The sequence below is a fragment of the Mixophyes fleayi genome, chromosome 7 (genome assembly GCF_038048845.1).
Source record: "Mixophyes fleayi isolate aMixFle1 chromosome 7, aMixFle1.hap1, whole genome shotgun sequence".
NCBI lineage: Eukaryota > Metazoa > Chordata > Amphibia > Anura > Limnodynastidae > Mixophyes > Mixophyes fleayi.
Genome location: NC_134408.1, coordinates 151305579 through 151331281, shown reverse-complemented (window position 1 = coordinate 151331281; position 25703 = coordinate 151305579). Strand labels below are relative to the sequence as shown.

The 25703-nt window shown below is 42.8% G+C and overlaps 2 protein-coding genes across 5 annotated transcripts in view; one reads left to right on the top strand and one right to left on the bottom strand.

The window, feature by feature from the left end:
- ADCY5 (adenylate cyclase 5) overlaps nt 1–25703 on the bottom strand; it is a 334525-nt gene that overhangs the window by 197428 nt on the left and 111394 nt on the right. For all 3 annotated transcript variants that reach the window (XM_075181155.1, XM_075181154.1, XM_075181153.1), the window contains one exon: nt 15372–15499. In XM_075181155.1, the coding sequence (XP_075037256.1) occupies nt 15372–15467 (96 nt within the window). In that variant the 5' untranslated portion in view covers nt 15468–15499. The remainder of the gene's footprint in view (nt 1–15371; nt 15500–25703) is intronic.
- On the top strand, nt 31–24075 carry RALB (RAS like proto-oncogene B). Of its 2 annotated transcripts, none has more exons than XM_075181166.1 (5): nt 31–152; nt 12178–12344; nt 13001–13209; nt 19198–19375; nt 19735–24075. In XM_075181166.1, exons 2-5 carry the CDS (start codon nt 12231–12233, stop codon nt 19852–19854), a joined length of 621 nt encoding a protein of 206 aa, XP_075037267.1. In that variant the 5' UTR covers nt 31–152; nt 12178–12230; the 3' UTR covers nt 19855–24075. The 2 variants fall into 2 exon arrangements, with proteins under 2 accessions (XP_075037267.1, XP_075037268.1); XM_075181167.1 differs by lacking the exon at nt 31–152 and adding an exon at nt 9616–9748.

Genomic DNA, 25703 nt, shown 5'->3' with positions numbered 1-25703 from the left:
CGCTAGTTTGTCCCAGCAGCCGCCCCTTAGCAGCGCGTTGTGGAGGATTGTCCCCGCCTGGGAGCCGTAGCGGCTGCAGGAAGAGTGGCCGCGCCCGGAGAGCGAGAGACAGAGCACAGGGCCGGGTACAAGCGGAGAGGAAACACCCGGAGGTGAGATCCCGGACACCCCAATATACACACAGCTCCCACAGAGGACTGGGGTGGGCTGATAGACTAGCGGGTCACGTCCGGCTGTCCCTGTCTTTTTTGTGTGTCCCTGTCTATTCTGTGTGTCCCTGTCTATTCTGTGTGTCCCTGTCTATTCTGTGTGTCCCTGTCTATTCTGTGTGTCCCTGTCTATTCTGTGTGTCCCTGTCTATTCTGTGTGTCCCTGTCTATTCTGTGTGCCCCTCTGCGCTGTCCCTGTCTATTCTGCGTGCCGTCCCTGTCTATTCTGTGTGCCCCTCTGCGCTGTCCCTGTCTATTCTGTGTGCCCCTCTGCGCTGTCCCTGTCTATTCTGTGTGCCCCTCTGCGCTGTCCCTGTCTATTCTGTGTGCCCCTCTGCGCTGTCCCTGTCTATTCTGTGTGCCCCTCTGCGCTGTCCCTGTCTATTCTGTGTGCCCCTCTGCGCTGTCCCTGTCTATTCTGTGTGCCCCTCTGCGCTGTCCCTGTCTATTCTGTGTGCCCCTCTGCGCTGTCCCTGTCTATTCTGTGTGCCCCTCTGCGCTGTCCCTGTCTATTCTGTGTGCCCCTCTGCGCTGTCCCTGTCTATTCTGTGTGCCCCTCTGCGCTGTCCCTGTCTATTCTGTGTGCCCCTCTGCGCTGTCCCTGTCTATTCTGTGTGCCCCTCTGCGCTGTCCCTGTCTATTCTGTGTGCCCCTCTGCGCTGTCCCTGTCTATTCTGCGTGCCCCTGGGTGCTGTCCCTGTCTATTCTGTGTGCCCCTCTGCGCTGTCCCTGTCTATTCTGCGTGCTCCTGGGCGCTGTCCCTGTCTATTCTGTGTGCCCCTCTGCGCTGTCCCTGTCTATTCTGCGTGCCCCTGGGCGCTGTCCCTGTCTATTCTGTGTGCCCCTCTGCGCTGTCCCTGTCTATTCTGTGTGCCCCTCTGCGCGCCCCTCTGCGCTGTCCCTGTCTATTCTGTGTGCCCCTCTGCGCTGTCCCTGTCTATTCTGCGTGCCCCTCTGCGCTGTCCCTGTCTATTCTGTGTGCCCCTCTGCGCTGTCCCTGTCTATTCTGCGTGCCCCTCTGCGCTGTCCCTGTCTATTCTGCGTGCCCCTCTGCGCTGTCCCTGTCTATTCTGCGTGCCCCTCTGCGCGCCCCTCTGCGCTGTCCCTGTCTATTCTGCGTGCCCCTGGGCGCTGTCCCTGTCTATTCTGCGTGCCCCTGGGCGCTGTCCCTGTCTACTCTGCGTGCCCCTCGGCGCTGTCCCTGTCTATTCTGCGTGCCCCTGGGCGCTGTCCCTGTCTATTCTGCGTGCCCCTGGGCGCTGTCCCTGTCTACTCTGCGTGCCCCTGGGCGCTGTCCCTGTCTACTCTGCGTGCCCCTGGGCGCTGTCCCTGTCTACTCTGACATGAATTGGTTGTAAAAGGGGAATTGAGTCGATATGACCATTAGGAAAGCTGTGTTATTTAATTATTATAACTTATTTATAAGGTGACACAATGCCATAGGACAAAGCAACAACTAATGAAGTTGGAAGCGCAACATGCAGAGCATAAGAAGCAGTAGGAGGTGACAGAGAAGTTTAGGTGGACAGGTTGAGGGTGGGCAGGAAAACAAAGAAAATAGAGGGCTCTGCTCATGACAGTTTACAATCTAATCTACTGACTTGTATATAAACCTACTGATAGAAATTTTGTATTGAGAGCGAATAGTTTTCACCCAAAGACATTGATTGAAATTATTCCAAACGTTCAGTGAGTCAGACAAATGACCGGCTCTGTGTTGAACACACTTCTCTGCAATCAGTACATTTTCCCAGAGAGGAAATGATTGTGAGAATATCTAATAATGTACGAGATATGGATAGATCTGAGCTACTAAAAACTAAATGTAAGGAAATTAGAATTTATTTTTTTAGATTTTGGGTACTACCTACTGTATGAAAAATTTTAGAATAATAGAGTTTATCTGGAGGTAATACAGAAAGACCCTATTTATGGTAAACTATTTGTGGAAAAGCCAAAATTCAGATATAACAGATACAAATATAAGTAATTGTGGTTAGAGCTGATTGTGACATTCTATTCATGATTGGACAATCTAAGTTGATGGTAAGAGAGGGTACTGTTCCATGGTTTATCCTGTATGACATGTAATCCCCAAATTTAAAGGTAAAACAATACAGCACCCAAATGAGGGATCTCTTTAAATATCAAGGGTTTTTAGTTGTTAAAATGAAAGTGGAATTTACCTCTTTAAATGCCTCTGTGGGTAAGACAGCCATAAAATAAAATGGTGGGTTGATGAATATAGAAATAAAATCAGGAATCAATTCTTATGTCAAAACCTATGTGAATTCGGACTGTGCCTAGCACATCATTTTTATGACTACAAACATAAAGTTTGTTTATTAGATTACTATGTTTGTCCCCAATTGTAAAGCGCTACGGAATATGTTGGCGCTATATAAATAAATGATGATGATAAAGGGCCTGATGACCAGTTGTATCCAAATTTAGATTCATAGCAGTTTTACACCCATATGCTGAGCTGGATGCGTCTGGCTCTCCATCGGCAGCATATGCGCCAAGATTACGCTAAATGCAAAAATAGCGCTTTATGCCTAGGCAAACATAGTTATAATGTGATTGTCCTAAGCTGAAATGTTTGCGGACATTTGTTTTGCTAGTGTAACACGCATTTGCTACTCATAAAAATCTAAATTTACATTTCCCTTACCGCCAAATAGCACAATAGTCACACAAATAGACGTTTGTTAAATCCCGTAATACATACAGTAGCCTAAGTGTCTCTGTGCTGTCTGCCTCAGACGCATTTGCTGCGGCGCACACTCCCTCCCCTTCCCCGTTTCACCTCTGCAGACATAAGGAGGCGCAATTGTCACTTTCGTTCAACTCTGCATCAGGCCCAAAGTATCACAGCGATGGCAGATTTTACAGGAAATCAGTTTAACAAAGAGATCAAAACCGGATGTGGTCCTGCAGCAGTAGGACATATGTCCAGTCGAGCTGACTTTCTTAGGAGGGGGGGGGGGGGGGGGCAGTTTCTACATCAGAAATGTGGCTATTCCTCTGTGAAGACACTAAGCTGACAGGTAGGCATATTTGCGACAATGGAAAGTTCTGAGCACTGCATTTATGTAAGCAACGTTTTCTGCAGGAATGTCAGCCACGTAAAGAGTTCTAGGTCATAGGGAATAGTTTGGCAACATATGTAAAACTTTGAAGTGGTTGAACGTATGTTATTTTGGCCAAAGTCACAGGAAACAGAATCCTAAATTGAGATGTGTGTTAAAATACAAATTTAGCACAGTATTCTGATTTATATTCTTATTGACAAGTTAGTCTTGTCTCGCATGACTGCTTCTGCGTCAGTATGCTGACTCTCGTTATTACTATGCTTTATTAATAAATCACCAACATACACTCTATGGAAAAAAGTTAATTATTGAATTGAGGTGTTTCAAGCAGACCCGTTGCCAGAGGTGTATAACATCCAGCACCAGCCATACAGTTTCCATTTGCAAACATTTGTGATACAAAATGGGTTGTTCTGAAGAGCTCAGTGACTTCCAGCGTGGTACTGTGATAGGATGTGTGATACTGTGATAGGATGTGTGGTACTGTGATAGGATGCCACCTTTATAATAAGAAGGTTTGTGAAATTTCATCCCTGCTGGATATTCTACAGTAAACTGTAAGTGATATCATTAGAAAGTGGAAGCGTTTAGGAACAACAGTAACTCAGCCACGAAGTGGAAGACCACGTAAAATCACAGAGCAGGGTTAATAACTGCTAAGGCACACGGTCAGGGCCGGATTTACCGCTAGGCAACCTAGGCACCTGCCTAGGGCCTAGCGGCTCTCGGGGGGCCCAGTTGGGGGGGACAGGATCAATTTTAAAAAAATTTGCCCCCCCGCTGTGTGCGTGTATTATGTGTGTGTGTGCGAGGGGCCACTACGTGCGTGTATTATGTGTGTGCGCGAGGGGCCGCTGTGTGCGTGTATTATGTGTGTGTGTGCGAGGGGCCGCTGTGTGTGTGTGCGCGAGAGGCCGCTGTGTGTGTGTATTATGTGTGTGTGCGCGCGAGGGGCCATTGCATGCGTGTATTATGTGTGTGTGAAGGGGGGGCCCAAACCGATATCTTGCCTAGGGCCCTATGAGCTGTAAATCCGGCTCTTCACACGGTGTGTAAAAATCACCAACGCTCTGGTGATTCCATAGATGAAGACTGTGCGGTGGGAGCTTAATGTAATGGGTTTTCATGGCCGAGCAGCTGCATGCAGCCTCACATCACCGAGACCAATGCCAAGCGTCGGATGGAGTGGTGTAAAGCACACCGACACTGGACTGTGGAGCAGTGGAAACGTGTTCTGTGGAGTGATGAATCGCGCTTCTCTGTTTGGCAGTCAGATGGGCGAGCCTGGGTTTGGTGGATGCCGGGAGAACGTTACCTGCCTGACTGCATTATGCCAACTGTGAAGTTTGGTGGAGGAGGGATAATGGTACAGGGATGTTTTTCAGGGTTTGGGCTGGACCCCTTATCTCCAGTGAAGGGCAATCTTAGTGCTTCAGATTACCAAGTCATTTTGAACAAAGCTTTGTAGCAACAATTTGGAGAAGTTCCTTTTCTATGCCAACATATCTGTGCCCCAGTGCACAAAGCAAGGACTACAAAGACATGGTTTGATGAGTTCTGTGTGGAAGAACTTGACTGGCCCGCACAGAGCCCTGACCTCAACCCCATTGAACACCTTTGGGATGAACTGGAACAGAGATTGCGAGCCAGGCCTTCTCGTCCAACATCCGTGTCTGACCTCATAATTACTCTACATGATGAATGGGCACAAATTCCCACAGAAACACTCCAACATCAAGTGGAAGCTGTTATCGCTGCCAAAAGGGGACCAACTCCATATTAAAGTATATATATTTGAATACAATGTCATTACAGTCCCTGTTGGTGTAATGGTCAAGCGTCTGAATATTTTCATCCATATAGTGTATTTAGCACCTTTGTTCAATAAGACTTCTATGCTTTTCTTTCCCTAAATGAAGAAATTGTAGGCCTTCCCGAAACTGTCCAGCTACCCTTCTGATCAGGGTACATGTGAGAGATAATCCTCCCTTAGATCAAGTGATCCTAATGTATAAGAGGGGATAAGAATTGCATTTAGTTTTTGGCAGAGGGTTATATAAGCTTTGGACATTTGGCGGCTGTCCCAAAGTCTGTGGTTGGGCGATATATTTTTTCCCAAAGAGGAGTATTGTATCATACCAGTAAGACTGACATAATGGTAAACTGGGTTATGGTGTTCAACACTCTGCATACAAGCAGCATCGTAATAACAAAAACATGTTTTATATTTATAACAGAACATAAAATCTTATTTAAACTCGCAGAAGAAATTAGTCAGGACCCTCACGCTCCCCACTTGCAATGCAGTCCCCCCCCCCCCCCCTTCCTGCCCACTAAACTTTACCGCCTCTCTAGAATGTGTGGCTAGTATTTATTTTCTTGGCTAGATGATTAGTCTCGCGAGTCTTTGTACGTGTGAGACTGATATTGAGGAGTGTCGTGGTATTGCACTGCGGTAATGCCATCTCTGCCCACTGTGCATCAGATTACCCAGGATCCAAAGCGTGGGACAGGCGCTAGATGTCCAAAGCTTAACCTCTTCCAAAAACTGTGAGGTTTATATCTTCTCTATCAAATCTGGTCCTTGAAAGGAACTGTTTGGTTTTCAGATGAACTTTTTTTTTCCGCTTTCTATTTTGTGACCATCGTCCATACTGCAGTTGGCAACAAAGTATCCTACGCAGATACTTTTGTTACCTTTTAAGTAATAACTAGGCTTTATAGAGAAGCGTGTACACAGAGAATACTAGCTGGCTAATATCATTTTATTTTAGTAGGGCCACACGATATTCTGGTGCCCTTCTTGTATATACAGTCACTAATCTAACTGGTTTGGACTATAGTGCAGAGGAAAATATTCTGTTTTAAATTCTACTCGGCACTTCCCTCTATCTCTAATAAGTAATGTGTGCTTACAACCCACAAACCTACACAGACCTGGAGATGTTTAAATATAGATAATGTATACAGGATATGCAGGCACTCCCTTCCCCCTCACTGTCCCGTACACTGGTCAGGGATATATCGAGTATACGGAGCGCCCAGTGTTAATAGTGATGTCTGGATATCACCCAGAAGCTTGCGTCTATTTACTTTAGATTTACCGACCTACATGTATATCACTATTAATCACACATTACTGCGGTTTAATTTCTTACTCATTGTGGGTGTCAAACTTTAAATAATGCTGGATTATCTGACTGTAGGTTTAATGTGGACCTGCGGTTATGAATCTAGCACAGAGGGCGCCTACATACCACCGTGCTGGGCATTTGTAGCTCTGTGCAGAATGTAGCATGTTGCTGTTATATTGGTAAATGATAACAGTGTTTCCTTGGGCTATGCATGTGTTAAAGGGATTATATTCTTGTTTGTAAAAGTATGTGAAAAGTCATTCTGGTTATAATGGTACATAAATCCATTTATTGTACTCCTGTGCCTGCTTCATAGGGGCTGTTAGGGGTATCGTCATTACCAAGCTAGAGGGCAATTCATTTCTTTTTAGAGAATGATTCTGCCAATGGTGGCGTTAGTAATTTACTTTTTGGATAAAAGACAGCTGCAGTCACTGGAATTTGTATGTAAATAGCAGCAGTCACTCCCTTTTGATTGGTGGGTGATGCCGCCTGATTTTAGTTTGAGAGACATGAATAATACATTTTGAGATGAGTAATTAATCCCTTGAATGGAACTTTAAGATAAGGGGAATAGATCTAGTTCAGGTCAGGAACGAGCATGTGGATTTGTCAGAGGGGGGGAAAGATAGACAGACACATATGGAGATATAGATCAGCCACAATATTAGAACCACCTGCCTAATATAGTGTAGGTCGCTCTCGTGCTGCCAAAACAGCTCTGACAAATCACAGCATGGTCTCCACAAGACCTCTGAAGGTGTCCTGTGGTATCTGACACAGAGACGTTAGCAGCAGATCCTTAAGTCCTGTAAGTTGTGAGGTGCGGCCTCCGTGGCTCGGACTTGTTTTTCTAGCACATCCCACAGATGCTCGATCAGATTGAGATCTGTGGATTTTGGAGGCCAAGTGAACACCTTGAACTCTTTCATGTTCCTCAAACCATTCCTGAACAATTTTTGCAGTGTGACAGGGCGCATTATCCTGCTGAAAGAGGCCATCAGGGAATACCGCTGCCATGAAGGGGTGTACTTGGTCTGCAACAATGTTTAGGTAGGTGGTACGTGTCAGAGTAATATACACATGAATGCCAGGACCCAAGGTTTCCCAGCAGAACATTACCCAGAGCATCACACTGCCTCCGCCGGCTGCCTTCTTCCCATAGAGCATCCTGGTGCCATCTCTTCCCCAGGATAATATAATATATAATGTCCTTCTCTGAACAGTCTACTAATGCTTGTGAGGTGCTAGAAATGGTCGTACAACGGCTTTTAATCAGTAATTCTGGCTTAGAGAGGTAGATTAGTTTCTTTACCATTGACTTAGCTGTGATTTAATCAGAAAATCCTTTATAACCTCTGCACAAATTGTACACAGAGAGAACCTCGTATCTGTTGAAACTTTGTGGGCTTTTCCTGTACAATATATTCGAAAAAGTAATAAATCGCTAAGAGCTGATTGGATGCTATGGGTTTTGGCCCTTGTTGCTCTGTTAGTACGTAACCCTCAACGAGTATTTGAGTAGGGGGATCTGGCTAACGCTGCTGCATAGGAGTGAATGTTTTGTACCAGTAACCAGGGATAATGTGAGAGTGGTTTACACTATGCACCAAATAAAACAGAAGCTTATATATACAAGCCAGTTACATTACAGATTTATCTGCTCTGATGGATTAGTAGAGGGGGCACATAGGGCTGTTTTTAGAAGCACTTGTCAGATGAGGTTGGGAAGAGACAGTTGTATTAAATGACGACTGCCCCCCCCCTCCCTCCTGTTGTGCAGGGAGTGACGTGGTTACTGCCTCAGAAACTGGTACTGGGTCTTGTGAAACATTTTGGGAGGCTGACCCTGAGCTGAGAACGGGAAGGATGTCCTGACACAAGACAGAGCTCTCTGCTGTTCTATGACTCGCACAGGGAATGCTTCATAGAGCTGTGCATCTGCTAAGGTCTTACACCGTATAAAGATAGTTACCTGACAGACATTGTGGGGCTGCTATTCCGGAAACCGTGTTGTCTCGGTGAGGTCACCAATTCCTTGTAATGTGATAGGCTGCGGTTTAATCAATATTTGTTCAGCCCACAATATTGTGCTTCCAGGGTGACTAAGTGACTAGTGCTAAAAAATCCAGGCTATCGTACGGACAGGGGGCTAAGCTTTAAAACGGGAAAGAAACAACTAGGATGTAATATACTAAAGTACCTTTTTTTTTTTATTAATGATGTAGGAGATATTTAGAACATCCTGTATGTGGTCTGCTCATCACTTAATTAATAAAAAATAAAACTCCAATAGAGGCATCCAGCAGCGGAGATACTTCATCTGGATCTCATTGTAAAAGACAAGTAACTGAGATCCTGCAAAGTGCTTTGTATTAAATGGACTAATGCTGCTGTCCCCATAGAGGGCTATTAGAGGGCTATTATTTCTCCAGTGTTAACCCATTGTTAAATAACAACGTGCTATAACACCAGCATTTTGTCTCTTCACTATTCGTTAAAAAAACCTCATAATTATTATTTAATGTTTATACATTAACTTGTTCGATGTTTACAATTTTATGAATCATGATAGTGTGTGTTTGTTTAATTGTGTTAATAATGAGAGCTTAACACCCCCCCCCCCTAAAAAAACAAACCCTAGAACCTCAGAGAAGGGTGAGCATTCCTAAATACGTCGGCTCAGTCACATCACACGTTGATTGTTGTCATCTTTGTAGGAGATGTTTTGGTGCATTTTCACTAAAATATGAATTATGCAGTTAACAGTTTGTGATAAATGCCATTTTTGTTCCTCTTCAAAATGTGCAATATTTGTGGTAAGAGCAGATGGTGTGAAGAAGAAGTGGCTATCGGTGATGGTTATGTGGATTGGCTTAAGTGCTTCTCCAGCTGCGGGCATATCTGCGAGCCGGCCGGTTGCAGAGCAATGGGCTGACTGGCAGGAAAGGGATTTCAGGATTTCTGTTCCAGGCTTCCTGTCCTGTGTGTTATCACTTCTCCTATTACACACAGGCAGATTTGGAGGGGGGGTGTACAGAGTTTCCTCCTGACCCCCCCAGTCAGCCAGCTGCACTCTCTGTCTTTGCGTCGGCAGCTCTGATAAACCTTCTGACGTACACAAATGCCAGCGAGCCTATTAGTTTATAATTCCAGCCATTTATATCTAAAGAAATTCATTTTTCTTGCTGTTGTTGTGGCTCTGTGCCAGATACTGGGTATGCTTACAAAAAGCCTGTTCCTGAGCTCCGTCAGCCCAGCCTGGCTCCAGTATCCATGAGTGACACTCGCAGAGAGGAGCTCTCATAGGGTAAGCGCTGTCTGCTGCATTTCTCTGTATTACACACACATATGGTGGTACGGTCTAGTGGGTGGTATTTAAGGCCGGTTACCTTGCTGTGACAAAGGGCTGCCAACTTTGATCCTTGGTATTGCCCCTGGGTATGTTTTTCCTTGCACTGGTGATTTCATATTAATCTCTGACAACACAAGGGGTTAAAGTTCCTCTAATATAGTCTCCTGATCACATCAGCAGAGAACAGGTTAATTCCCCTTGTAACATATTTGGAGAAGTGTCAGTGGTTGTTACATTTTCTTTCCTTTTGGTCTGTTCTGCTTTCCTGTGAATGTACAGACTCCTCTCTGTAATAGGTAAGATTAGGTACTATATCCCCAGCATTTATATTTCGTATCTGCTTTATTTTATTATCCTTTATATTTACCTTCAGCACCATAAAGGTGGGGAGCAGTGTCCCCATCATTCTGTTGGTAACTTTGTTTCAGTATTCCATTCGGGTATTCCATATAAAATAACAGTTTTATTGTTGTCTTTGCTCTTATAGAATTGTTTTGCTTGTCTTATTTGTCTGCCTTTTATTGTTCTTTATTTAGTTGATATTAACCCATCTTAAAGATATGCTGTCAGTAGATAATTGGTCCATCTACTTAATTTTACTTTTATATCCGACGCTTCCGTGAGGCGTGTTTACCTATCTGTCTGCTGGATGTTTGTTCTACAAATCTGATATTTCTATAATATTCTATTTTTCTAACATCATTCACGGTTTTCTTCTCTTGTTCTCGAAAAAACATTTGAACCTTGAGGAAAGTGCTTTCTATTTATTTAATATTTTTTATGTTTCATTTACATTGTGCCTGATATTTTATATGGAAAGTGGAACTATTGTTTGACCTTGTTTCCTTATCAGAAAACCGCTGAATACTGCGACATTTGTGACGCACTCTACTCCTCCCGCGCAGGTCACTGACTGGGATCCATAATAATTTCCGTGGCGCATTGTACTTTTACACCATATTAAGGGAGGATTTGCATCCAGTATGTACAGAACAGTAGCTCTATTATGACGTTTTACCACGGACATAATTCAGTTCACAATGTCCATTTATCACAGACATCTTTAGTTTTATAAGCTGTCACAAGACGTTGCATAATAAGCTGAAGCAGTACGGCCATTTCCCACCTGTGACAAGCTGGATAGACTTATACTGCGCAGTAAAGGTATGAAGACTTTAGCTGTATGTTTCTATGTAGGGATCATTATAAGAGTACAGGGTGGCTGATGTGTATGAAGTACAAAACCGTATTCATTCCTGTGCTCGTATATCTGCAATAGAACTTCTCCCTATATGTGGGAGGGTGCAGGACGTGTGCCGGTTGTACACGGAATAGCCATATTGCGTGCAGAGATGTGTGTATTCTGGCTGGATACACCAATAGGAAGTTTACACTCTATGCCCATGGGGGTGGGGGGACAATGACAGGAAGCGGATATTAAGGTGTACTTGCTGGACCAGAGGTTATAGGGATAGTGTACTGGATTGGACCACACTGGTCTCTCAGATCTTCCTGGAATCGATGCTGTTTGTTTCCTCAATGCAGAAGTTGCGATTTCACAAGTCTTTGTTGAACTGCCAAAATGAAGGCAGGTTGTCATAGCCCGCCCGGGGGGGGTGTTATAAACTACAAACAAATCGGCAATGTCAAAACCTAGCAAATTGGAAATGTGGACGTTATACAAATACAGAGCGGATACCTTGGAAAGGCTTCAATATGGATGAAAGGAGTGGTTGCATCAAAATTCGGTTATATATTTAATTTTTAAACATACCATATTTCTAGCGCATGGAAAGCTGAGATGTGCGGCAGCCGTAGGACCCCGTTACCTGCTGGGATATCCGGGGGGCACTTCCTTGCCACAGAATAATGTGTGCACATTTCGTGTCACGTGGATTATATAGATCATACCAGTTCCCGGGGGCCGTGGGCGTTGTCTGGGAATAAACATGGAAAGTTTTATTCACACTCTGCAGGAATTTGACCTCACTAGTTCGTTTCATTGGGAGTAAACAAAAGGGTCTACTCCAGTACAGTTTACATCTCTAAGAGCTTTTGTTTTACTCAGTAAAATGAGAGCGCATCCACGTTCCAGAGATGTGTCATAGTGAAGCTGGAGCTTGATAGTATTGTGCAATATTTCTGATCGTTATGACCCTGGTTGTACAGTTGGATCAGCAGGAGTGATATAAAAAAGATAAATATAGGTGAACATCTCCGTTTATGTCTGTAAGACGCTGCCCTTGTGTAAGGTGGCTGCACGTGGTATACATAAAAGCCTGCTGGGTCTCTAATTGCTGTTCTCGGCCAAGGCTGCGTTAGTTTTGCGGGCACCCTGGTTTTTATCCTCTTGTCTCATTGCAATCTTTGTCTTCTGTTTCTAGCTGGGACCAAACTGTTGGCTGGTGTATGATTGCAAGCTTTAAAACCTCCCAACATGGCAGCCAACAAGAACAAGACTCAGAGTTCCTTGGTACTGCACAAGGTGATCATGGTGGGAAGCGGAGGCGTTGGCAAGTCTGCGCTCACGCTACAGTTCATGTATGACGAGGTAAGTAAGTGTGATGTTCTGTGGTGCAATGGAAATCTTATTCTTCAAATTCAGGTTAACCTAGTTGGCGGCTCCAGTACTGGCGAGTGATGGTCCGATGATGCCCAATGCTCTCTTCCTTCACTGCATGGAAACGGTTTGAAGGGTCTGCGGCTCTCCTGCCTCCCCAATACACTGCAATGTGATCATTTGTTACCTCTATCAGAATCAGTACATTACATTTTATCAGGCAGACAGGAGAGCCGCATTAGGGCGCAGGTATGCAGACCCGTCTTATCGGTATGTGGGCAACAGTCGCACTTATAAGTGGAGGTTTTTTTTTTTGCCTTTTTGCTTATTCTTTTGATTGGAGGATATTGGCAGTTTGTAAATGTACAACCACTTTTAAGTCCTTGAATATCAGATGAGAATTGTCTTATTTTATAGATTCACCTTAAGATATAATTTCGAGGAATAATGGGCTTGATGTTACATATGTTAGAATTTGAATATTCACTACTCGGTGGTAAAAAATAGAATGGTTTGTACCTGGGAATAGTCGCAGAAGCACAGGGATGTTGCAGGGAAATCACTGTGCGCTCTCCGTATGTCTGTTCTACGTTTGATACATAGATATATTTCAGTATGACGGGACGTTACTTGTTTGTCTCTTCCAGTTTGTGGAGGATTATGAGCCCACCAAGGCAGACAGCTACAGGAAGAAAGTAGTGCTGGATGGAGAGGAGGTTCAGATAGACATACTGGACACTGCTGGCCAGGAGGACTACGCAGCCATTCGGGACAACTACTTCCGCAGCGGAGAGGGCTTCCTGCTGGTGTTCTCTATTACTGAGCACGAGTCCTTTACAGCTACAGCCGAATTCAGGTTAGTGCTAATTAGCAGTCAGAACTGCTTTAATATTGATGCAAGTTGCTGACTCCTCTATAGACTCACAGACGGCTTCTGTGGAACTAATTGTTCCAGTATGACCGACTGCACGGCATGCTGAGTCTTCTAGTTCTACAACAGTTGGAGAGCCATGGGTTGTCTAGGCCTATCTTTATACCCGAGATTCAGATGAGGGATTATTTTAAGGTCCGTTAACCTTGGTGCTGGGTAACGGTAACATTTATAAGATACGATCTGATGTCTCCATTTCACTTTAGAGGGATGACAACAAAGCTGCCATTGATGGTGCGTAAGTGGCAGTTGGAGCAGGTTGTGTCACCTGAAAATATATATCAAAGATGGAAATCATTGCTGAATGATAAACCCATTGTTTCGCTTGTCCCCCAATGTCCATTTGGTTTTAGACATTAATTTATTTAGTTGCCTTTTGTGGTGCAACAAGACTCTTCTTTCATTAATGTCAGTGAGAATATTACTGTTAGACAGAGTTATGTCTGCGTCTATCTCCCTATCTGGCTGCGTCGCCGGCGATATCCTATCACTGGTGATCAGATCTGATGTTAACGTAGTGTAAAACTGTCGTCATGTTTTACAACAGTAACTTTTAGGTGTTCTCTAAATGTTATTAAATTAGCCTTTATTCAAAAATTGTTATAAAAACTAAACCGTTAGCGAAAAAGTTTTTTGAAAAATAAAGTAGCTTACAAAGTAATTTATAATGTCAGCGGATTGTTTTTATTGGCAGATTTTTTTTTATTTTTTTTTTAAAGTTTTATTTTTGAGAAGGTCAATAATGAGCATCAGTCCAAGACAAAATCTGTTACAATCAGGTTATGCATGTTCAGAGACTAATACAATCATTGTATATCATAATAAAAAGAGTTTTGATATTGACCAAGTTTTAACTATAAGAATAGAAGAAAGAAGAGACAGAAAAGAGAGGATAGTCAGAGAAAAGTGGGCAAGATAGATTAGGAGGCGGTGTGGCAGGTATTGGCAGATTTTTTAATTTTTAATTTTCATTTTTTTCATTAGTTCAGTGTAATTTTAAAGGTGTTTACATTTGATGCTTCGTTAGCTATGGGTGCTTGTTAGGGCTGTCAGATGACCGGTTAGACACAAACGATATGATGCGGTCATCGTCTGATTAGATTTACTGTCCATCCTGATAGACATTTTATAGATAAGATGTTGATCGGGATTGGCGGTCTTTTTGCGACCATATGCGCATTGTCAAAAAAGACCATTTTATAGAGATATGATGTTCGTGGTCGCTTTCCTTGCGTCATTGAACTTGAAAAATTATTGTATTTTGTTCAGTTAACATAATTTTTTATTTTTTATATCTATTTTTATTGCAGTATTGTGCATTGATAAAGTAAATATTTTTACAGTACATTTTTACAGCTGTTTGGTCATCATCTTAGAACAATCTATGAGAAGCAGATATCCCACAATCACTTACGTGTTAAGTTACAATTCACAATTACAAGTGGGGGGATGTGACAAGTAAAGTTAGTTAACGAATAGTAATACGTTGTCACTGTCAATACATTTATATGATGGAAGAACGTGGGGGGGGCAGCGATTCCTCACAGGAGGAGAAGTTGAAATGATCAGTATTTAGCAAAATACGTGATAAGAATAATTTCAAAATGTATTATCCGTGTTACAATAATTTAACCTGTTAAGCTGTATGTTATTTAATGTCTTACATGCGTTAAGCGAGCATGTGATGTGTTCCATTGTATATACATACCAGATTCTTAATAATCACAGTGAAAAGGAGCATCAGGAGATTTCCAACCAAATGTCTGACTGCAGATATGAACAGTTAGTTTAATACCATTGTAATAAGAGTTAACCTCCAATTTGTGCCTCCTCCACTTCAAAGACCAACACGTAATGAAGTGCAGTACTTTCATAAGCCAACGATGTCAGTAAAGTCTTAAGGAGACTGAACCCTGTTATTAAACTCGCAAAATAATCTGAGATGTAGAGTGCTGAAACCTCCATATAATAGAAGTGTTCATAGTGATGGCTTATTAGACCCTGAGGTTCTATTCTTTACATATAACCCCTATCTAAGCTGTCGTCATTAGTTAGATACTCTCTTGCAGTGTGTATCTAACAGGTACCTTTTCTGCCGATTCTCGATTTTTCAACTGTCCTCTCTGCCACACTTGACGTCTGCTTTGCTCTGTTGAACATGAACAGCTTTTTGCGCTGGTCATTTCCAAACGATTATGTTGGGATGATCCGGACTCTGCAGAAAAATATAGCAGTTAGATTCAGACCCTTGTGTGTCTCTTGGACATTTCCAATAGTAGTTTGGAAGAGGGGGGGTCTTATAATAATGAGTCTCTTTATACCAATGGTGAATAGTAATTGTTATATGCTCAGGGAAATGTTATGTATTGAATATCAATACACTTGTGTAGCGTACTGCTCCAAATCCCGTTACGTACTTCATCAAATATCTACTTGTGTAAAATGCAATCTTACACTATTACCCAGATGCATTGTTATGTATTGTTTTGCACTGGAACCAGTAAACATTCCAACATTATTCTGCCTTGCAGATCCCCCTCCCCACCCCAAGAGCGAATAAATGCGAGTTCTTCATGTTTAATTACAAAATTTAAACTTGCTAAACGGGATTATTGATTTGTATGTCAAAGTGCCTCATTAATAGTGACAGGTTATTTTTTTCAAAATAATTGGCGGCCCATAAATAGAATGGGCCGCATTCATTGTTAGACATTGATAAAAACACAGTGGGCCTAAGTCATTAAGGAGAGCAAATCAAACAAAGGAGTAACTTTGCACCTTGGCACAACCATGTTGCATAGGAGGGGGAGGTAAATTAAAAATGTAAGGACATATTTATAGTTGCAGTAGGACAGGTCAGATCAATATTAAATTTCAGTGTAAAAATAAATCTACCAAGTATTTGTCCTACATGACAAAGCAGCCGGTATTTTCCTTATGTGCAAAATAATAAACTATTTTGCACCCCTTGCATTGTAACATTGTTTATCCAGGAGACAATTTACTCCTTTTTTGCCTTGCTCTCCTTAATGACCTTAATGATCCCTGTTTTTCTGTTTCTGTTAAAGTGTTCGGTTGCAGAGAAAAGGTGTCTGCTCATTTGGGAGCTATAAAATAAATGCCAGAGATACACGGCAGCCTGTAATAGTAATCTGTGCAGTGAGAGGGTTAATGTTTAGGACAGTTACTAGCTGGAAAATACTGTGTTCTTCAGGCAGCAACTGATTTCTCTCTAATCCTGGGCTGGCTCCAGCGATACTGTTGAGGAATTTGGTTTTGTTTGTGAAGACGAGCGCAGACAGATCCGTGATCCCAGGACCAGCCACACGCTGACCCGGTACATGCTGTAACCTGCAACACTGCAGCTTCTTCCCAATGTCAAGTGGCGTTTGGCACTGTCAAGTGGTTAAACTGTTAATCTTCACAAGGAGAAGTTAGTAAAACTAACAAGCTCAGACTAGTGTTACAAGGGCACAAACACCTAGAGGTGAAAAGGGCAATTGCGGTTTAATAAACTTTCCTGTTAACGCGCTGTCGGTGTGTATAGCATCTGAATGTCGCTCTTTATGTGTTTAGTGTTTTCCAGTAAAAAACATGAAAAGGCAAAATAACATAAGTGTATCTAACCGTGTCTTCAGTGGAAGGATCTGTCCTCCGATGGGGAGGGGCATTGCATGGTTAGATTGTATCTAACCAACAAAAACAGATAGGCAAGGACTTTTATTTGCAAAACTGATCTTTTAGGTTTTGTAAGACTAGGATTAGAGTTTAAAAAAAATACCACAAACCTGCATTAATAGATGAAAAGTGGCAGAAATCAGTGTGTTCTCTGCTCTCTATAAAGCTGCAATTGGGACTGAGCTCTACACAATTATTTTGTCTCCATCTTCTAGGGAGAGTACCAGTCTCTAAGCACAGCTAACATGCCCCCGACACACACGGGCGTATGGGGGTGATGCCTGTCCAGTGCTGGAACCAACAGAAAGGGTTTAGAATTACCACACACACAGCCGATACAGCAACCTAGTCAAAGATAGATTCCTGAAGAGATAAATCCTACATTTATTACATGAACATATAAAATCTCATTAAGGGCATAAGAGAAGCTTCTCTAGGAGATCTACTTTGGTTGGTGATCTGCTCACTCACCTCTGTTTTTCTGAATGGATATCCCCTTGCTCTAGTGTCCCCAATCCCTCTGGATGTTGCCAGTTTTGAGTACTCGCCCAGATTCAACACATGGCAGCGTGTGCTGGTCCGACACTGCAGGTATACAGATCCTCTCTAGCTCTTGTCTCATGGTTATACAGTCTTAGACAATTCACCTCACCGCGTGCACAAAATTTCTATAGGATCGCTGAGTGTTGGGAAACCTGTGGTCAGAAAATTTGCCCGTTGTGCGGTTCACCTAACTGCCTGAGCACTTCTGGAATATTCCACGTTCTCCCACAAGGAGCTGCGCATTAAGGAGGCCGCTTCTTGTAGTCAAACAAGCTGATTACTGGTGAAAGAGATCATATGTCCAAATGTTGATCATTTCATCTACCTACCTCTGCTGCGACACAAACGCAACAACCAATTTGACTGTCGATGATTCTCCTCTTTTTCTTGGCTATCTATATATGTATCTGGCCTTTCTCATGCACTAGACTAACCTCACTAGTGTGTTTGGCTGATTGGTCTACTGTCCTGGCCAATTGAAATCCACGACAGGGCCAGTGGCTGGACGAGAATCCTGTCGACAGCTGACATCATTCTTTCCCTCGAGCAATGAGCTCTTGGCCGTACTCAGCTCGGATGTTGAGTTTGAAGTTGAAAAATGTTAACTGAAGAACATATAATTCTGACTGAGCCAAGGTTATGGTCTCTAGATGTTCAGTAAAACATATAGTTGTACAATAAAGCCAATGTCATTTCTTAACATATTCTATGTGTTGATAGAATGTAACATCCATAGAGTCCCACAGAGCCCCCCCCCCCCCCCCCAAGTCTATTTAGAACATTATCGGCCACTTGTTCGGCTTTACCAGGCAATTGTTTTAAACGAGGTATCTCTGACCTTGGGGAATCGTTTTGTTAATCATCCAGAGGGGTATTACAGATCATTAATCATTCTGTATAATGTCTTTCTTAAAATAAGATGAGAAAATACCTTATTTAGTGTACATGTCACCTAAATGATGCCAATACTGGCTATTCTACATGTAATAACCCAACAGAAAATTGGTTGAACTACTGATGGCACTTAGGCATATATAATCCACAAGGCAATTTAGGCAAGTGCCTGGGGCCTAAGTGATTCTTGAGCTCCATGGTCCTTGGTTGCAGTAGCTGCCAACATGGGGAACAGGTGAATGTGATGCCAAATGTACAGTCTGCACATCTGGTGCCCATGCAGCGCAGGGGAGAGAGCCTTATCCACATCCAGAGCGGGAAGGGGAATTGGTTGATATAAATGATGATGGATGGTTACGGTTGCCAGCGGCTGACCGGTTTAGGATTTCTACTATGTTTGGTTCATCTTTTCTGTCCCCACCCTCCGTTGTCTCTCCTCATCCATATATACCTCACCACCGGGGGGAGCACAGGGACGGTTGATGGTGCTTCTACCTTACAGTTCACACTAAGCACACAGTAGGCACTTTCGCACTTGCTACAATTGTTATTCCGCTATCTTATAGGTCAGTCCTTTCCCACACCTCCTACATTGTAAGCTCATTTGGGCAGGGTCACCAGGACTTTGTTTCATTTAATTATACGTAGTTTGTATTGTGATTCACTTGATGTACAACACTATGCTATGTGTCGTATCCTTGGAGAGCGCTCAGAGGATGCTCTGTGTAGTCTGGGTATAGAGGGAATGATAACGAGCGTGTGGTGAAGTAGTTCTGTGGTTTGTTGTTCCCTGTACAGAGAGCAGATTCTCCGTGTGAAAGCAGAAGAAGACAAGATCCCTCTTCTTGTGGTGGGCAACAAGTCTGACCTGGAGGACCGGAGACAGGTTCCAGTGGACGAGGCCAGAGGGAAGTCGGATGAGTGGGGTGTGCAGTATGTGGAAACCTCGGCCAAGACGAGAGCCAACGTAGACAAGGTGAGTGTTTTCCATCTGAGCGTCTTTATCATATGAATATACCCAATACATAATCCTTTTATTTACACAATGAACGTCCAGACCATTGACCCCACTCTATTGTCTGTTTAATGTGCTCTATAGTCCTTTGTTCGCAACCGTATATGCAGCAATGATCTAACCATCTCCACATTCATCCCTGGGGCAAGTTATCTGGGTGTATTTATCAGCCACTGACCATTGTAAGTGATCCAGATATGCTGCCTCCTATCACAGCTCGAATTCTGCAAAGAAATCCGGAAAACATGAGCTATTGTCCTAGATGCTTTGCCTGGACACCGCTCATCTTATTTTGAGTCTTTCTCTTATATTTTTTTTAGGTGTTTTTTGACCTCATGCGAGAAATCCGAACAAAGAAAATGTCTGAGAATAAGGACAAGAACGGGAAGAAAAGTGGTAAAAGTAAGAAGAGCTTCAAACAACGATGCTGTCTACTGTAATCCCGGAGGAAGCCACCTGTGAAAGGGCTGCCGTGAGCGAGGCCCCTGCTCCAAACCCACTCCCCTGTTTTATAATGCAACAATTAGTATTTAATTCATTCAGTGCTAAAGACTAGCAGCGAGATGCGGTGCTGCCCCTCTTTATGTAAGGGGGGTATTTGTCCCGTCTCGTCCATTCATACTCTAGGCTTTTTCTTCTCTTCCTATTCTTTGCCGGAAGAACAAAATTTTATTTGCGCAAAGTCAACATTTCATGCAAGATACAGCGCTCTGGCACTGCAAAAGGTTAAGGGTTATGTTCTGTGTTCCACTACATATACTAAACTTCATATAGAATCCAGACCACTCATATGCTAAGGACAGTTATTACACCTTCATTCTACAGTCCATTCCCTCCCGTGAACAGCAGAGGGATCGTTATTGCTACGAACGCTCCTTTTAGGAATTAATAGGTCAAGGCGCTGTCTGGGGAATAACGTGCCTCGCTTCACTAAATATGAAGAAACCCCTTTTCTTTTCTTTTAAACTCAGGTTTTGCTGCAGTTTTTTTGGTGCCAACTTTATTCTCCATGCAGATTGCTTTGCACGTTTCATTTATCGCTAAACAAATTAATAAAAGATGTTCAAACCTTGAAGTCTCTGCAGAAATCAGCTCAGCAGGAAAAAGTTCTGCCCGTTGGTCTCTACAGGTTATTTTTAATATGACAGCTGTCACACATATAATGACTAATTATCTACAGTATAGCAAACCATTTTCTGCTTGTCTAGGTTTTCGTAAATTGCATTATATGAAGAGATCTCTGTCAGGATTTGTTTGCATTATACACAATAACAGTCCCCACATCATACAGTCCCTATCAAGGGCCACACATGGACTGTATATGACTTGGCAGTGAGGCCAAAATAAGTAATTTTAAAATAATGATGCCTGGTAAGCACAGCTGTTCGTTGTATTAATGTACACTGTTGGAGGCCTGCATGCAGAGCAGGTGTACGCAGCTTCAATGGTTTATACAAAGCAATCTAAAAAGTTTTGTGTTGCTTTAGAATGTATATTTTTCTAACAATATACTGCTGCATATAGGAGCCAGAGCTGAAGGTGTTGTGGTCTTGGACTGCTTCTGTTTCGGTGATTTTTGTGCTAGACTGGGGTGTGATTAGATATTCTACCGCAGCAGACCTAGGACTTCCACGGCGCACTGCACTATGAGCAGCCAATCGGATTTGTACAGTGATTTTCTAGAACTGCTTAGGAAATTAAAGCAAACCTCCTGATTGGTAGAGTAAAATACAAAGCTGAGCTGGGATCTAGGACAACACCTCTCTGGTGCTGGCGCTGAAGTAGAGATCTGAAGTTGTTTTAAGATGCTTATTATCTTTATATCCTTAGTGCTGATTATCATTTTTGTATACTATATAGCCATATGTCTCTAAATCACAGGTAGATAATTTGTGGCTTCCCGGCTGTTATAGAACTACAGTCGTTCGCATGTTCTGATGGGACTTGTAGTTCCACAGCAGCTGGAGAGTCGCAGGAAGCCTCCTGTAATATCTGACTTTATAGGGTGTAGCAGCGGGAGTATATGAATAAACTAAAATACATTCCTGCGACATTGCCAAGGTTTCCTTTTTCCAATGCAGAATTTAATTTGCACGGGTGAAACGTCCAATTTCCAAAATTGAACCAGTCCTTTCAGCAGAGGGCAATGACCGATGAACGCAACACTGCCTTTGGTTTGGGTGAACCCTCTGGATGGTCCTTTGTGCTGTGAAAGTGACCTCGGTCACTAACCAGCTGCTAACGAACGTTACTCTTAGGTGACGTCAATGTACAATTATTCCAACTATATAAAGTATGAAAATGTAAAAATATGAACAGAAATATACTTGGGGGAGAGCTGTCCTTTTATATAGCACCTTTACCAAATATTATTTTATACAAAACAAGGCTATTCCCATCACTGAGAGGGTGATCTTGTTATATAAAGCTCTGCACTTCTAAGGATAAATCCATGGGTTGCTTTTTGATTTGGGGATGGTGTTTGCAAAATCTATTATGCAAATGAGCTATTTCCTGTGTTTATTTAGCACTTCTCTTTACTGCAGATTCATCATCTTCAGGGGGCGGCGTATCTAGGTGCTGGCGCCAGGTCACTATTGGCTGAATAGAGTAGAGAGAAAAGACATTCACGCTCCTCATTTCAAAATCAATGCTGTTGGTTTTGTGCCATGATGATCGAGACCGGGTGTAGGCAGAGGACTGCCTACGCCTGGCCCCCCAAATATGACCCATCTGCAGACAAAGTTAGTGTTCGATACACTCCTACAGAGAGTATCTAGCAAACGCGTAGAGAAAGATGCACTTTTGCTTTAACATTGTCTAGGGAGCGATTTTTGGTAATTTTCAGTAGCAGCAACAACTTAATAAAACAGTGTTGTCAAAACTATGTATTTTATCTAATCATTCATTAAAAGGCTTAAAAATAAAAACAAAAACTTTCATTTACATCCCTTTTTAATAATTTGTGATGTTTTATAATGACCACTGTTTATTCCTGGAATACAATTAGATTTTACCCACGCGAAAATTATTTTGGCCTAAAACTTTGCGACTTGTTCTATTTCTTTGCCCTGAAATTACAGCTAAAATCTGATACTTGTATCCGGGCATTTTCATTCTTTTGTTGTTTTGACAATGAGAACGCGGCTGAGTGCTTGTGGCTAATCTGCAGCTTATTCCGTCATTCTGAATAATTTTTGTGTGATATCTTGGACATATGTAATATATTTGCATTGCTTACTTTAGTATATAATATTCATAAGCCAAATAGTGTATGGTAAATGGTTTTATGTGGAATGGTGCCTTGGTTTGGACCGTATAGCGGCGGAAGGTGTCCTACTGCGCTAAGAACACTCCATAAGAATACGAAAAACTAGTTCCAAAATGTATCTTGATTGGAGACAAACATTAGAATAGTTTAGTCACGACCCAGCCTATTGTGTAAAACTAAACTTTGCGGTCTATATTCCAACACTTTAGGATTCGTATAGGGTGACTGGTTTGTATACACTTCCATTAACCAGGCAGTGGAGAAATCTTAATAGGAATTAAAAATATAGCTCAATGATTCCTGTGTTGAACAGTTTAGCATTTTACAAACCCATTCATATGAATGTCGGAGAAAAGTTGAAATGTTCGATGTCAGCCGTGCTATGTCCAAGATAGAGATCAATGATCCCTATTTTTGTGAATTATGTCGCATTAACCAGAACACAGGCCCATCCATACATGCCACCGTGTATATAATCCCTTTAGTATTTTGATTTGTTTTTGTATAGCCAGCAGGTGTTGTTCCTGCTGCTGTACATGGGGGAGGGATAGTATATGACTACGTCCTCTCCACAGATAGTGACAGACTGAAGACTGAGCATTGCACAAAACACTAAATTTAAAACTTAACACATTTTCTAATCCCATCAATTGCAATGTTTAATGTATATTGATTACACCTAACGTGGCGTATTTTCATGGTAACATCCCCTTTAAATGACATTCTAGTGAAATACAGAGATGGGGGTGTGGAAAGTGCCAATTTACTGGAAGTATTAACAATTTCTGTTGATGTCTGTAGAATTTGGAAAGTCCGACAATATTGTGCCAATATGTAGGGAATTGATTAGAAAATATTACCAGGAAAAAGGGAGTTCAAGAGAATATTTTTGATAGGAATAAATTAAACTAAGTAATTAGAAGTATAATTGTCACATGTCCACCACTGAGGCAGCCATATTGGACGCTGATCCAACATTAATGAGACTGAAAGATATCCATTCACAAGGAGCAGCTAGCCGCGGTGAATGCTCAGCCCACAGAATCGCCAGGATCCAATGACTGGCTGTGCCGCAGTGACATCACTGTTTCCTAGTGAAGTGATAGGCTACATACTCTTGAATGTTGGTCCCACCCACAGAATGGCCGTCTTCATGCTGTGTGACATGGGTGCTTTGCAATGTGTTATATTTCAGTTGCTGTTCTCTCCCATCTTCCGCTCTCTGACCTTGTCAGTCATATTTTCTTCTAACATCACATAACGTGGCGGCCTGGGATTTTCTAGATGTTTATAGTTGGGGGGGTCCGCTGTTTATGTTAATTTTTGTTCATGCTAACCGCACTGATTTGTATTTCTACTGTATAATAATAAATTGGTACATTTTACATTCCATTGTATGCGCGTTTTCTTGGGTACAGACTTAATACACATCCATAATGTGACACTGTGTGTAGACCACGCATTCATATCGTAAAAAAGATTTTTGTACTTACGTTAAATCTCTTTCTCCGATTCCATCTGGGGAAACTGCTACGATGGGGTTGTATGAGGGCGCGTGGAGTTGGCACTTAAATAGTTAACAACTAAGTTTGCTGCTGACTCCTCCCCTCTGCAATCCCACAGACCTCAGTAATACTAAAGTCCCAAGAAAAGGGCTCAACAACACAACTAACTGTAGAAAGGGAATGCAGTGTCCCCCAGATTGAATCAGAGAAAAAGGTTTAACGCAAGTACAAAAATCTTCTTTTCTCCTTCATCCACTCTGGGGGACACTGCTACCATGGGGACTTTCTAAAGTAGCCCCTAAGGGAGGGAATTCTCTGGTCTACTAGTCCGCAGACGCAAAAATGTTGAACTGGCACCAAGCTCCGACACACGTTAAGTAGATGCAATGGCCAGCAAAAACACCACCTTCCACTTCAAGAAACGCAGATCAGCCGACTCCAGGGGTTCAATTGCAGGCGGCTGAAGAACCTTAATAACGAAGTTCAAGTCCCACGGGGCCAATGGAGGAACGTTGGGAGGCTGAACATGAATAACCCCTTGAAGGAAAGTACAAACGTCAGGGAGTAAAGCCAATTGGCGCTGAAAGAAAATAGAAAGCGCAGAGACCTGAACCTTCAAAGAACTCAGTCTTAGTCCCATCTCTAACCCATCCTGAAGAAAGACCAGAAAACGACTAATCTGAAAAAGGTAGGGTTATGACACTTCTTCCCTACAGTACATAGATCCTCCACACCTTGTGATAGATCTTAGCTGATACCGGATTCTGAGCCTTTATGAGGGTCTCCACTAGCCTGGAAGAGAACCTCCTTGACCGTCGGAGGTTGGCTTCAACAGCCACGCCATTAAAGCCAGCCGAGGCAAGTGCTGGTGTAAATGGTTCTTGACTGAAAAGATCGGGCCTGAGAGGAAAAGCCCAGCCTGACCCTTCCACTAGAAGCAAGATGTTGGCGAATCGGAGCCAACCGAGCCAATTCGGTGCCGCCAGAATGATCGAAAAACTTTCCAACAGTACTCTACTTAGGACCCGAAGAATCATCGGAATTTGATGGAAAGTAATATCCTAAACAGAAACTCTGGTTCTTGCGCAGAATCTTCGCACCTAGTGATTGTGTCTGGATGCCATCACATCCAGATCTGACAGGCCCATTTCCAAACTAACTCCTGAAACACCTGAGGATGCAGTTCCCATTCTCCCGGAAGGATTGCATGCCTGCTGAGATAATCTGCTTCTAGTTGTTCACTCCGGGAATAAACACTGCCGAAACCGTTGTAACAAATTTCTTCACCCACACGAACACCTGTTCCGCTACCTGCATTGCTTCTGCACTTCTTGTTCCTCCTTGGCAATTTACATATGCCACTGCAGTGACATTGAAGGATTGGAGGTGGACTGGTTTTCCTTGAAGGAGAGATTGAGCTCCCTGAAGGGCTAACAGCATGGCTCTTAGCTCGAGAACATCTATGGGCCAAAGTGCCTCCCTGTATTTCCAAAGACCCTGGAAACGAAGCTAG